The sequence below is a fragment of the Atractosteus spatula genome, chromosome 4, assembly GCF_055471065.1.
Source record: "Atractosteus spatula isolate fAtrSpa1 chromosome 4, fAtrSpa1.hap1, whole genome shotgun sequence".
Lineage (NCBI taxonomy): Eukaryota > Metazoa > Chordata > Actinopteri > Semionotiformes > Lepisosteidae > Atractosteus > Atractosteus spatula.
The window spans coordinates 6689251-6704311 of NC_142709.1; the positions used below are offsets into that span (position 1 = coordinate 6689251).

The 15061-nt window shown below is 38.5% G+C and overlaps 1 protein-coding gene across 5 annotated transcripts in view; it reads right to left on the reverse strand.

Moving 5' to 3' along the window:
• The window catches only part of tfg (trafficking from ER to golgi regulator), a 62272-nt gene that overhangs the window by 27431 nt on the left and 19780 nt on the right, over window positions 1–15061 (reverse strand). For all 5 annotated transcript variants that reach the window (XM_088915014.1, XM_088915013.1, XM_088915012.1 and 2 more), the window contains exon 4: window positions 5573–5719. In XM_088915014.1, coding sequence (XP_088771140.1) covers window positions 5573–5719 — 147 coding nt within the window. The remainder of the gene's footprint in view (window positions 1–5572; window positions 5720–15061) is intronic.

The following is a 15061-nucleotide window of genomic DNA, read 5'->3' on the forward strand; positions in this document are numbered from 1 at the left end:
TCCTTGGGAATGAGGAATGAGAAATATACCTGGTTGCCTTTCTATGGATGAACTCCAGGGCAGCAATTTATTGCTTGCATCAAGTTGACCAAAATTACACACAATATTCTAATTGAGGTCCCGCTAGTGCTCTACAAGTTTCAGTTTACTGTAATGATGCGCTACCGCGGTGGGGCTTGTAGCACGATCCAGAAACACGGGAGAACCCACTCTGCCAGGTGAGAGGCAGCCGAGCTGGGGAACCCACAAGCAGCATACAGGGAATTGCCCATAGCTGCGCAGTACCAAGACCAAGAACCACGAACTAGAGAAGCTCGGCCTGCTGTAAGATGAATATTGGCTACATGGACATACAGTTTTCATTGTATTCGGCATACTGCACTACTTGGACATAATATATTGCATATACCCTAGACACATAGCAGCTCTATTATATTGAGTTTTGTCTGAGTTTATCTCATTCAATTTCTATCACTTTTATCTATCGCTATGTAACCTCATTTTGTAACTTTAATTTTGTGATTTTTATCCCCCCCCCAGCGAGCTCATAGAAAAGACATTTCATTGCCAGCAACTGCTACTGCAGGCTGTATTGTTGTGCATTTAATAAATTAACTTTAATTGATTGATTGAATTCAAGAGTTGCGGCCTGAGTGTCAGTCCAAGTTTAAAGACGGGTGGACACTGGAGGGTAACGTGCCGTGGGTTATCCGGGAGATAGGTCAAAGGGATGAGCTTGAGTCAGAGCCAAGACAACACACTGTAGACGAAGCCAAGGGATGATCCCAGTACAAAACGAGCAAGGCTCAGGGCCGAGAACTCACAGGAAACAAACCAAGCTAAGGGGGTGACCTGGAGGAGAGGTAAAAGGCAAGCAAATGGATGTCAGTGTCTCAGTGACATGTAACTCGGGAAAACGGAGAAACGAAGCTGGAGGTTCTCAGCGTCTAAACTCAGTAACGCCCCGAGTTTGGTCACACCTGGGTATTTATACCGAAGAACACCTGAACCAGGCGTGGTCAAAAACCTACTCCAGGTGTTCCTAGTCTGCAGGTGAGAGGCAGGTAGATGACGACGCAAGTGGTTGTTAGGGTGAACATGGCAGCATCCCTTGATTTACCTGATTCAAGTGAAGTCAACACTTTTAACTTTATATTCTACACTTCCAAATGTTCTGTTAAAACGCATTTCTGGCATTGCATATAAAATACTGGGCTTTATTCTGCAAATACCGTAAACTTTTTCCTGGGCTAGTTAGTATTCCTGTGTGGATACTACTGCTGTTGGTATTGTCTTTTTTTTTTCTTTCTTCAAGCTGAACTCACTTGAAGTTCTTCCTGTTTATTGTCAAGTCTTAAATTCAAAATACAAAAACGTCCTCGAATTTTCCCTCCTGGGGGTAATAAACATATTCTACTCCTGGGACAAATGAATAAAACAATAAAATAAATGCCAACGGACCACCAGAGTGCTGCCTGGCCGTGCCATTAAATGAGACAGACATTACATGAACCAAGGTAACAAACAATAAGAGTAACCTGAGATCATTCTGGAAATTGTACCGCAGTTTTCAGGGGCATAAAAACCTGCTCCAGCCTTTATAACAAATTAGGCGCAGCCATATAAAAAAAGAAAGAGTCCAGAGTTGCCTGTGAATCTGAAGACCGCCTGGGTATATTCCACATAAACACCATCTGTACATTGACAACATATGTTTTTTGGTCAGTGAAAAACATGATTAAATCACAGCAGTATTTATTCATAACAGACACAACATACACACAGGTACATGTTGTACACATTTATGAACATACTGTAAGTGCATACTTATGTGAAGTGTATTTGCACAATTAAGAACGTATAAATAGGAAAGCAGATATACATGGTCTTCACTAAAATATATTAGGTGCAGCTGCACCTAATTTTTGAAAACCTTAATTTCCATATAAAGGACACTGCAATTCATTAAGCTCCTGCATAATGAATCAGATGATCAGTTATCTCTTCCATTTAAATAACAGAAACACTGCAAAAGGGGTGTTGTGGGGCTATCAGCTTAAAACGTCACTTGGCCTATTTCTTGAATGGCATTAATCACGTACTCCCTAAAAATGTAGAAAAGAACAATAATTCCTTATATTTATGCAGTGCTTTGCATCAAAAAGGGTGCTTTACACCCCTGAAGTGCAGGACCCACCTGGGTGACATATGGCAGCCATTAATGGGCCAGCAGGCCCACTGCACAGCAGGTCAGGAGAGGAAGCGAAAAATTGCTCCATCAATGGACTCAAGGGGCAACTTTAAGAAGTACAATCCCAGAGCAGAATGTAGCCAGGGTTAACGCCCCCACCCTTTTGAAATGCACCATGGATTCTTAACTGAGAAAGAAGTCACGTAAGGCACGTCCTACAGCACGATGTCCCCGATCACACCGGAGCTCCGGTTTGCAAGTTCTGATCCAGGGGAAAGAGCGTCACTTACTGGTCCACCAACACCACTTCCAACAGCCAACTTGATTTCCATGCAAAATCTCCCATTGCAAAACTGACCAGGTTCAGCCTCGACACCCAACGAAATAGTTACCTTGTTGCAACTGTGCAAGAAAACTATGCTCAGTAGCTCAGTCGTTTTCAGGCTTTTCCACACTGTTGTGAGTAGATTGCTTCTTTATCCATTCCAGAATGAAAAGTGTTAAAAAGCACTTGGAGAGAAAAATGGGGGGGAGCTGCTTGAGTAACAGACTGTACTCAAACATCCTTTGTAGCAGAGACTGGTTAAAATATCTGCTCGTTCTGCCCTGCAAATGCATTCCCTCCTGTGCTGTTAAACTGCTCATTTTGGGCTGCTAAAACACACAGCTGCGAAAATGTTCCATTGCTGCTGCTCACAAAGAAAGCTCTCAAGTTGAAAAAAATCTTGTGTCTTTTTAGTTCAACCTGGAAAAATCCTGTGAGCACATTATGGTTACGGAATCATGTGTTTCTGCATACTTCATTAAAAGCTCATCTTTCACCAATGTGAAATTAAAGTCGAATGTATGGTTTTGTTTTCAATTAATCTACACTTCATACCTGGCACATTGTCATGTATCTCCAGTCACCTGTTTGGGAGTGCCAACTTAAACCTCTGGATTTTAAGTAAAATTAATATGCAGGATTACAATATGCATCAATCTATAGCACTTCATCATGTAATAAATGCATTTATCTAATTGAAGGACTATGCTGCTGGTATGGAATCCTAATGTAAACCACTAAATTAAGAAAACTTTAATTTTAAAGACGTTCCACTGACAATAAGCTGTAGCCCAGATGTGGAACTTTTTACTTATCTTCGTACAGCTCAATAATTGCACTGCGATTTGGGAATTCACATGCCCAAAAAAACCTTCAGCAGAGTCTCTCTTAATATATGGCATATGTACAGTACATGTAATCATAGGGAATAGAAAACCCTTTTGATCTGCAAACAATGAAAAACAAAGCAACATTAATGTAATTTTGACTTGAGCAGTGAAGACCTCGCAGCTACGAAAGATCTTTAAACTGACCAAATTTAACAAAGTTCCCTAGTGCTGAAGGGCGTCAGAGTTACAATTAGTTAATTAAGCCATTTAAGAAAACCAACAACGAGTGATGACAAACAGTAACTCAAACTAAATGAGGCATGATTTTGCAGAGTAGCTCAACCAGAAAAAGGCACTCATCTGGTACACAGACTGACCCCTGTGTACTGATCCCAGTATCCCTTCATTATTACTGCAGAAAGCTGCTTATTCCTGGTCAGCGTATCTGAGGAGCACAGGGCTGAAGGCAGGACTGCATCCTGGATGGGACACTAGTCCTTTAGGAGGCGCGCCCACACACACACACAGTTTGATGCACGTCTCAAGCAGGTCACACAGGACTCAGATGAATAATGCATTCAAGATCCAGGATCAAGATCTATACTATAAATATCAACTGTGGTTGGAACCGAAAAGCCTGGCTTTGCAGACATGTGCCTTTATCTTGCAAAAAAAACGTGGAGGCTTTCCAACAGCATGCATCAAGCTTCTTCTCAAGGTTCACAGTGTAGCCAAGACAGTGGAAATGAAACACATTTTGTAACTCTTGGTTGGTGGCATAAATAGAACTGTCTTGTGATAAGACCACATTTTTCTTCATGCTGATGACCATTCTAGATTTCAGGCAGGCACTGGTGCACTTAACCATCCGTGTTTGCAGGTCTTCAGGCTCTTTGAAAGTAACATTTCTCAAAACAGTCTTGAATTCTTCAGCATTGCACAACTTCTGAGAACACGTCCTCTTCCCTTGGTGAACTAGTCTTGCCCAATTTGTATTTATTGCTTTTCAATAGTGTTAAGTTATTCAGAGGAGCACGGTTATCGTTCTCTTTCAGATATATCATGCTAGGATGTGATCTGATGTAGAAAACCAGCTGTTTCTTTTTTCTTAGTTCATCCTTAGTCACAGAACATATTCTTGAGATTCTTTCATATTGTATGACTCATGACATTCATATGTTTCCTTAAACTCAAAGTTCCTCACAGAAAGATTCCAAGAAAATTCCATGATTCACAATTAGCTTCTGTTTTTCTTGTTTCTTGTTTTTCTTGTGTTTTTAAACAAAAACAATCTTTGCATGAATGAGTGCATGGTGGTTACTGCAGTCCCCCACTATGTATGAATGAAGATTCTCTTCTGAAGACTATATGGAGAATCTCTTTCTCATGAACTTGCACAAAACCAGGACCAGATTAAGCCAGTGTTGTTGCCCAGACTTAGGACACCCTTGAGCAGGAGATGGCTGCAAAGTATGTGCAAAAGCACACAGGTGTCACAGGTTTTGTAGCACCGAACGAGAACACTCACTTACCTACAAGAGAAATGAAGTCGCCAAGCACAGCTAGCCTGTTTCATGGCAGGACATTATGGGGTTAAAATTGCCAATTAACCCCATAACTAGAGAGCTTTCAGAAAATCCTAAAACAGAATTTCCAACCTTTCTATTCCCTACTCACCTGGTAAAACGTGTTTAAAATAAGGACAGCAAAACGAGCTTTATCCCAATTTCCTTTATGTCAGCCAGCGCCAGACACTTGCTCTAACCTAACCATGGAATCTTACACAAACCCCATATTGAGAGCTGTAGTCATCCTTTGTCTCACAGCTGGATAAGCTATTTCATGACCCCACCTGAAAATGATGTCATTTCCCAGCAATGTGGATTTTTACTGCAATGTTGTTTACTGCAACGCTTAGGTGACCACAAAGAAGAGGCAGAAAACCACACCCGTGTAAATTCTCAGTACTGGGTGAACAGCTTACAGTTCTTGAAACAGATTTCAACTGACCTTTGCATTTTCGACGTTGACATCTGCACATATCAAGCCTAATAGGAAAACACACCTGTTCCACTAAACCCATTTATATACACTTAGGAATTGTTAGCAGGAGTGAGAGGTACTGTGTGCTTTAACTGTGAAGTGGGAATCTTTGACAAGACTCTACGAGACTCAAATATATGGAGTTAAATACAGACGACGGCCGGTGCCCAGGTGCTGCTGTACCATTCTCTGGCAGGCTGGAGGTGAGACCGGGCTCGACGGGGGGCTCCAGGCTGTCCAGCAGACGATTCACTTTGTTCCTCAGTTCTATCAGCTCCCGCCGAAGGTACTTCACCTGACTTGACTCCAGGGGCCGCGGCTGTCCGTTCACTGCCAACACAGAGCACAAGGAAAACCTCAAACGAACAGCTCATAAAAACACAATCGGGAAGAGCAGGAAAATAAATTGGTTGGGATCACATGAAAGGCCTTACCAAAAGGTTCTGCACATTATCACTATATTCTCCTGATACTAGTAATTCACTGTGCGATACCTAATTCATGAGGTTAAGATTGCATCTGCTCAGACACACTTTCCAAGCTAAATTGATTCTGAGAACTTCTCTGGGCCCTTTGTCTCAATGTGTTGTCCACTGATGCTACATTATGGTCTCATTTACTATGGAAAGCATCTACACTTCACTGCCATGGTGTTAGCTTGAGAAACACAAATCTCCACATTGATTTGGAAAAAGCAGATCTCGCCTACTTAACCTGTCAGACGTGTTTTGAACAAACAGCAACAGTAAGGGATGCACACAAAATATATGATGGTGTTTTGTTGATTTTCAGAAGACTTTTGACGAAGTTTCTCATAAAATATTCCTTCTCAAATTGAAGGCAGTAGGAATTCAGAGAAACAAGGGTTTTGGATTGAGAATTGGTTGACTGAGAATTGAGAAACAGAAACCAGAGTACAGATAGGGTGTAAATGCAATTAATAGGATGTTCTAATAAGCGGTGTACCACAAGGATCTGTATTAGGACCACGCTCATTCTAATTTATATCAGTGAGTTAGATTCTGGGATGGTTAGTGAACTAGTCAAGTAAACAGATGATACCCAATCAAGAGGATTAGCAAACACAGCAAAGAAAATTCAACGATTTAGATAAAGATTTAGATAAAGTCTGGACAAACACCTACCTGGCAGATGACTTTTGGTAATACAGAAAAGTGCAGGGTTCCAAATGGCTCCCTGTCTGTTGTAATCGCTCATGTTTTTTATTTACTTGTATGCTGACTAGGTAAAACTGCAGTGCTGTAGCTTTTCTATGCTTAATACAATTACGAACAATACAGACTTAATTCACAGGCTAATTATTCAAGCAAATTTAGCCCAATCGTTTAAGGTAAAATCATAAAATTAAGGCAAATGTTGTCTGAATGCATTTGAATTTTCTATTATATGGCATTAGCAAAACTGACCTTTAAATGGTCAGGTATCCTTCTTACCTCGAAAGAGCCAGGAATGTGAAACTTTGGCTTGTTCTTTAAATAACCGATTCCATTGTCATTTTTGGAGATCCAAAATGACGGAATGCTGCATTTCATTGCATATCAAGCAAACTACCGCAGGGTTTCAATCCCTGGATTCTAGTCTGCTGAGCTGCTGATTTAAAAGCTGCAGTTAACCTTCAGCTCATTTTCCTCCCGTTCTGCTTTTCTTCCATCCCAGTTTCCATCAGCCAGACAAAACCGAGAAAAAGCGAATTTCTGAATGTTAAATTTTCAGAAGCCGAGACCCTACTGTAATGCTTCCAACCAAATCACTTATTTTTCACCAATAAACATAAATTGCCTAACTCAATATCAGTATTGAACTCAGAACATTTTGCATATAGTCTAAAAAAACACTAAATTTTGAAGGAGTGCAAAACAGAGTCCTGAGGTGGGCATTCTGGGAAGACTTTTGGAATCATAAAGACGCACATGTATCTGAAGAAATAAAAGATCTGAAAGAAAGACCTGCCAAATCTGTGCATATTTTTAAAGACCCTTAAATAATCCTGAAATTCTGTTTTTGTTTTAGATTTTTCTTATGGTGTTTCTTCCTTCGACTGTTCTTGGCCATGTCAGTTACTCATGCAGAATACAATTGTCTTTAGGCTTTAATGAAGGGATGTACACAGGAAAGGGTAGGAGTTTTGTACCATAGCCACTTATAAATACGGATACAACCCGTCACACCGTTTCCAATCAACCTACACTGGGACTTCTTTTCAGAAGCTGGGGTAGTTAAAATGAGAACTTAAGATCATTACACAGAACAGCATATGGAATTCAAAAACTTTAAAAAAAGTACACCTCAGTTTCCCCAGACATGGCCTTAATCACAAATGGCTGATGAAGCCAATGCTTCCTTAGTATTAAATACTTTATAATTTCCTGCACACTGTACTTGAGTTCAGAGTAAAGTCTTAATCACATTAAATAGCTTCTCTCTTTTCTGCACTGATGACAAAAACACTGTAGTGTAAATTACTCTATCTATCAGATCATTCTCTGATTACTAGATGTGAGTGTAATATCCTTTTCCAATGTTACACCCTTATTTTTTCAGGAACACGGGCAATGACCATTTTTAAGCTTTCTGTATTCTATTCAGAATAATTACAGAGCCAATAATGGATTTATATGATCATTTCCAGTGATTTGACAAAAGTAATATCTCAAATCAAATCTTTCTTATACTACTAGGGCTAGGACACCTTTGACACTTCATTTCAACACCAATTCCAAGTTTAAAACCAGTCGTTATTACTTGCTTTTAGCTGCAAGAGACTAATTCTAGCAATCGACTGAATAGTACAGAGTTAATAACCGGCATCTGGCAGATGGGTGTAAGTTTCAATTAAATCGGAGCAGAAGACGTTTTTACTGTTCCCCTCCACCACTGGTTCAGTCACAATATGACTGCATTTTCCAAAGAGGAAGACAAAACGGATAGAAATACTGAGACAACGCTGCCGACGTGATAAACGATCAACTTCGTGTTTTTTATCAGAATACAAATGCTGCTGTGATGTACAACTGAAATATCATTAATAAAAATTACTGTAGCGATTTAAAATTACACGTTGCAGAGCCAGATGAATATGTAGGTTAAGAAGCTTGTGCATAAATCAATGCTGAAACATCTTGCGTTTTCCAGTCCTCAAAATAAAAGGAAATCAAGTTTTAGATCAACAGTGCTTGATCTCAAAGGCAAAGAAACTCGCCAAATAAGCCATTAATCTTTCTGATTTACTGCCATGATCTTACTTGCCAGGCAACTGAATTTTCGAGCCTTTCAAAAAAGGCAAAAAATATTCTACACGCCAAGATTATACCTAAATACTCAGGAATTCTGTACTGTAATAACAAAAAAGCAAAGATACACAGATGTGCAAGGGGACTGAAACTGCACTTCATTTCTTAGCTTACACTACAGTCCTTTACTTTTAAATTCTGCAACTCCTGAGCTGTAATTTAAAACAAATCATTAAAGGTTTCCTAAGATTCTAAAAATACTGTAATCAAAAAGGTGTCTATTTGGGGCATTCCAGAAGTAAAACAGCCAAGTCTGCTTATTTTACATCTGATGACTTTCTTTATCTGTTTTGGTTTAAGGTTTTTCCAGATTCACTACTGTATGTTTCATATTCACTCCTTTATGCAGATGTATTGGTTACAGTGAAGAGTCCAGCTAAATACCAAGTGTTTTACTGGAAAGCATAGCCGCAGAAGGCCAATAAATTGTCTTGAATTGTCTGATTTTGAGATGCTACCAGAGAGCAAAGCACAGAGAGCATTGCTTCAGGATTCTAAGTTTTTACTTTGATCATTAATTTTCCATGTAACGTACTGTATACAGTACTGTAAGCTAGTGTTCTCTTTCCTTCCAGTTTCTTTAGTTAATGCTTTTTTATCTTCTACATCAGTGTGCACATGGCCATCTCTTGAATCATGCTGCTATATTTATTGATTTTTTTCTTTAATTAGTAACTGTCAATGTTTTGACAGTTACAAATGCTCATGGCAGCTCACTGATATAGCCCTGCCAACAGCACTAGAACGTAAGGATTGGGTAATCTTTCCTAAAGGAGCATTTACCAAAGCCATTTGCCCACATGCAAGTTAGCATGGATTGGAAAAGTGGTACAAGAGCAGAGGCACTTGACAAATCACAGCGGATGCACATGACACCCTGGCTAATGAAATATAGCATGTCTGCAATCATTCAGCTCTGGAGAATCCCAGTCATCAGCTAATAACATAGGCCAGGCAAGGGAATGGCAATGCGCTCAGAATGGGTTCCTTTTCTGAATAACCCTGAGATGTTAACACCTCAGTACCCCTCCTCCCCATGTGAAAGCAGAGCCGCAGAACGAAACTTGGAAAGGAAGGAACGGATGAAACCGAGGTGACAAGTGACTTTCTGAATTACACCATAAATTACAATGTAACCTGAGTTATAGAACTTGTTGGGGGAAAAAGATGCCCTGATATTCATCCTATAGTTTGTTATCAATCTTATACTGTATATCCAGGATCCTAATCCATAATCATGCAGCATGGAAAGGGAGTTCAATATCCCTTAACTATGTCAAATCAGCCTTGTGCTGAGCTGTGACTGAAAGAATAAGTGAAGAACAATGCAGAACTCATGCATCTTATCTCCAGTTAATACCCAATTCACTCAGCTATCTGTGTGACCTCAAAAATGATTCAACAAATCCACATTGCTGGAAACACAGGTTTGGCCAAATCACTGCAAAAGCATAATACTGAGCATCACGTCTGAATCTCAGCCTCAACCCACTTTACAAGAACAGTAAAGGGAAATCCCAGATCAGCCCAAAGCTGCTTACAAATAATCGCCCACTTTTAAAATTTCAGACCAGTTAAATATTACATTATGGAGCAGGTAAAACTTGCCAAGTACATAATCTCTCACAATAACTCATATGCTGCATAAATAGTCTTGCATTTCAACTCAACGAATCTTTAAAAAAAGGGAAGTATAATTATCCCTTGTGAATGCACATGAAAAACAAATGAAGCAAACAGACGACCTGAAGATCAAGTGCAAGTATTCTGCTGTGTTCACCAAAAGACAAACAAACCACCACTACACATGCAGAGGAAGGCTTACCAGTCACCACATTCAGTGGTTTAGAACAAGCCAAGCTCTTAAATTCCTTGTTAAGAGTCAGCCAGTCCCCACTCATAACTTTGTTTATGTACAATTTTCATACCAACATTGACGGATTCAGGTCAATGTACGAGTTAAAAACAATCTGTCTACCATCCAAGGTTCCAAACTTCCATCTAGGCATCACAAGCTGCCATGAGTTTATTAAGCAACAAACCTCTGGGTTTCGGACAGTCGTTCTGTATGCAAGATCAGCTTCGCCTAACTGCGATAACCTGGCCTTACTATAATTCTCTTTTATTATAACATCACTCTTCTTGCAAGCCAGGCTGTTATATTAAAGTTTCCCAGATGTCTGAGAATGAGCATGTGGAGATGCAAATCATAGATATTAGCCATGCTGATTTTAATTCAAGAGATTGCAAAGTATACTGCTATTCGAAGGTGTTATATTATTAAACTGTATAATGCACTACAGAATAAATTATTGAAAATTAAAATTAGACTGAACTCTGACTGTATTCCTGTCGCTACAGTATAATAAAGTATTTTACTCTGTTAGATGTCTTACATCAGGCTGTAATAATCCTTAGAGAAACTAAAATTAAATTCCAGAGGTTTTTTTTTCTAACAATGGAAAAAATTACTACAATATTTCTTCAGACATACTTTAATAGGAACCTGTAAACTGCACTACTGACCAAGAACACATTTAATAAACATTCACAATTAACAACATATTAAACCTGGACTATATATTCTGTAGTAATTGGGCTTTAGAAAGTTGAAGGAAAGTTTATTTCACAACCATCTTTTTTCTAGTCTCCTAGCCTTTTCTGAAAATGCCTTGGACTTTGATGATCACAGTTTTATTAACATTTCTGTTCTAGTTTGCTCTGCAAGACAGGGAAAGCAGTTATGTCAAGTAGCTTAATAACTACATCAAACAGTAACCAATTTTGGTCTACAAAAAAGGAATTTATTTTTCTTATTTTATTCTGGTAACATTTTACAAAAGTTCAGACAAATAAATCATTAGCGTCTACATTTAGCAGTAAATAAGGAAAAAATACAATTACCATTTTATTTTCCCCTTTTAAAAGGACTAAACATTCTACTGGCAACTGGACAGTGAATATTCTGTTTAAGAATTTTCTGCCAAAAATTAACAGAAAAAAAAATCTACTGACAATAGTTATTTTTAACTCTTTCTCTATTATTTAAGGAATAAATATATTTGCTGTACTTCTCATTTAACCAATTAGTTCTTAGAATTTGTGCTTTCACTTTGCACATTTTAACAGTCAGTACTCCTCAATTAAAAACAAATACAGTATGTACAATTTGAGACATATATCCAATGATGCTTGATATCTAGGACTGCTAACAGGCCGATGGTCAGCTGATGATCCACAAAGAACAAGAAATGTTATACTTAACTCTGTGATGTATCTGCTAGTGTTGTTGCAAATGAGTACTACAGCTACCCAAATCAATTAAATACAAATGTGAATGGCAAGCATAAAAGAAATGCTTGTGTCGATAAAATGGTTAGCACATTATCTTCTTTTCTATATTACATTTGCTGTGTTCATTAAAGATACATGCAAAAATCAAAGTTTAGTGTAAAACTGTGAATTCTCTAAGAAAAGTGTTAACTGGAGAATTGTCTCATGCTTTCTACTCCTGGAAGATCCCAAAGAGCAACGCATCTTCACAAAAACAAACATGCAAAATTATTTTAAAAATACAGAACACTCTATTACCAAGAGGGTGCCTGCCTGAAATATTACAAGTGCACACTATTAAATCACCTGTGACATTTTTCTTTCTAAAGTTTTGACATCCCTGTAAAATCTGTCCGTATGTGTCCAGAGATGCCTGCAGAGTTTCTTTCCAAACCTCACACTGCACTTGTAACATTTCTTTAAGTTTAAAGCCTGTGTACTTCAGTAATGCATTTGGCATGACGTGTTTATGCCCACTTGATTCTGTTGATGTGTATTACTGACCAAGTTTATTAAACAAATGGAAGTGAAAGTTAAGAAATGCATTTAGGACTGAGAACAGAAGGGACTTTGTTTTTCTGAAACTAGCTGCCAAGCCAGTCTGTTGAAGCCATTTACTTAAGAGCCTTCAAGAAATGGCTAGACTAGATACTCAACGCAATCAATCAATTTATGTTCTAAATAAGTTTATACTTGTATATATTTAAATCAAAACTAAACAAGATCAATTCAAAAATCTAATTGTACAACATTTTCTAAGTCTGTAGAGAACACCAGAAACAAAAAACTTTTTTCCCTGTCTGAACAAATTTGCATATGAAGTCAACAGGAATTTATAGCAATTAAATATTATGGAAAAAACTAATGTGATGGAACACTAATGCTATCAGGGTTGTGATTTTCAAAACAGTGGAGTTAATATGCAGACAAAAAAAGATGAAAAAAGACATTGAGCAGCAAAACAGATCAAGGGACAGTATTTTCTGGGGATTAGTAAACTGAGAATTTCCTTTGTTTCTCACGATGTGCTTCTGAAGTTTAAGGCAGCGCTGTCCAAAACAAAGATAATCAAGACCAAGTACAATAACCTCCTCTCCCCCACCCTCCTGATGGACAGTATCCGATGAGCAGTCTCAAACTACAACCCATACTTCAAGGACCAGGCTGACAATGGGTAGTAATAAGTGTCACAATAAGATTTGCCGAGTAGAAAAATTCAGGGAATTTTGCCCATTAAACCTAATGTCTGTTTAAAGTTTGTTAATGTGAGGGTTAACTGTACAATTATACTGTATATACATTGTTTAATTTTTATTTTACAGGAAGACAGAACCATATCACATACAAATAACAAAATATTGCACATAAATATCATATGTAAACACTGTTTTAGTTTTATGTTACATGAATAAAAAACTGCCTGTTTTCTCTTATTTTTTTCTGAGGTACATCTTCTGTTGTACAGTATCAATTCAAGACCTGAACCAGCCCATTACTGGATATACTTTCAAAGGTATTACAAAATGTTTAAGGGGACATAATTCCAGGCAGAAATTGCCCCTGGAGGTCTCTAACACATGGGAGTACTAAAAGGCTAAATTCAAAGGATGACTGTGTGCTTAAAAAGACCAGAGAAAACAGGTTTATAGCACAGAACAGCTACTGAATTTTGAAGTTGACACAAGACACAGAGCTCAAAGGTTACTTGATCAAAACAACTTCTCATCTGGATGTTCCCAAACATTTGCAATTATGCTGTGACTGTGTGTGTGAAGTCTGCGGAATTATATTCATTTGTAATCTAGGAAGACGTTCAAGACCCGGAATCTGCTCTGCCACAGAAATGTAAACTGCAGCAATACCATACTGTAACAGGATGTGAAAACACAAAAAAGTTACGGGTATTGAAAAAGTTTGTTAAACTGTTTGGAGCCTAATTACTTCACTGACTCAATTTTCCTGGAGGGTACAGGAATGTCAGAGCACATTCTTTTGCAGAGGGAACCTAAAAAAAAATGAACTAAACATATATATTCACAACTTCATTCTTACTGTACATTGAACAGCAACAGAACCAATTCCCCACACTAGCTGATCTGTGAAATGTCCAACTGTACTGCCAAAAATGCTGCACTTTTGTTTGACATGGTAGATTTGACATATGTTACAGGCAATCCATGAAGGTAATTCTTTACGTCTCAATTTACAGCACTCTTGGATGATCCATCAACCTAGTTTCAGTACAGAATTGTACCACAGAGTAGAAATATTGGTCATATGATGTAATGAGATGCTCACACAGGCACATAATGTGCCTACACTTCAGAAAGACTCTGCTGCACGCAAGTAGCAAAGTAATGGTAAACATGAGCAACACCACCGTCACAACTCACACAAAGATTTACTTTGTACATGCTTCTACTTTGCTTAAGACTTGAAAACTGTATCTTATAGTAAAGTACTTTCTTTTCAAGCATAACATGCTGTTAAGTTTATTAAATACCTTAGGGTTAAGTAAACAGCCAAAAATGCAAAATCACCAAGAAGCTGTATGTATGCTGTAGCCCCAGAGAATGCTACTAAAATGCTGCAGCACTACCATCTTGCTGCCAGACGCTGTCAGATCTCAGATGCTAAACAAGGTCTGGCCTGACCAGAACCAGGTTGGGGTATCCCGAAGGAAAACCATCACACTGCTGTAAGCAGTGCTAGTAGGCCAGTGGGTGAAGCTCTTCCCTTTGGAAGAGAATTCCCAAACCATGCTACAGGCTGGTGACTGGGGTCAGCGTGCAGTGGTGCCATCCTTAGAATGAAACAGAGGTCCTGGTTGCTTGGTCATTATACATTCCATCAATTAATCTCTGGGTTTGTACAGTCTGCTTTTCTGAAGATTCCCCCTTAATTCAGATGTGGTGATGCAACTTCCCTGATGGCTGATATATATAAAATGCTTCCTTAGGATGAAAAGCACCATATCAATTCAAGCAAAAATGACTGAATGTTTTAATTATACCCATGGAAGAAATCC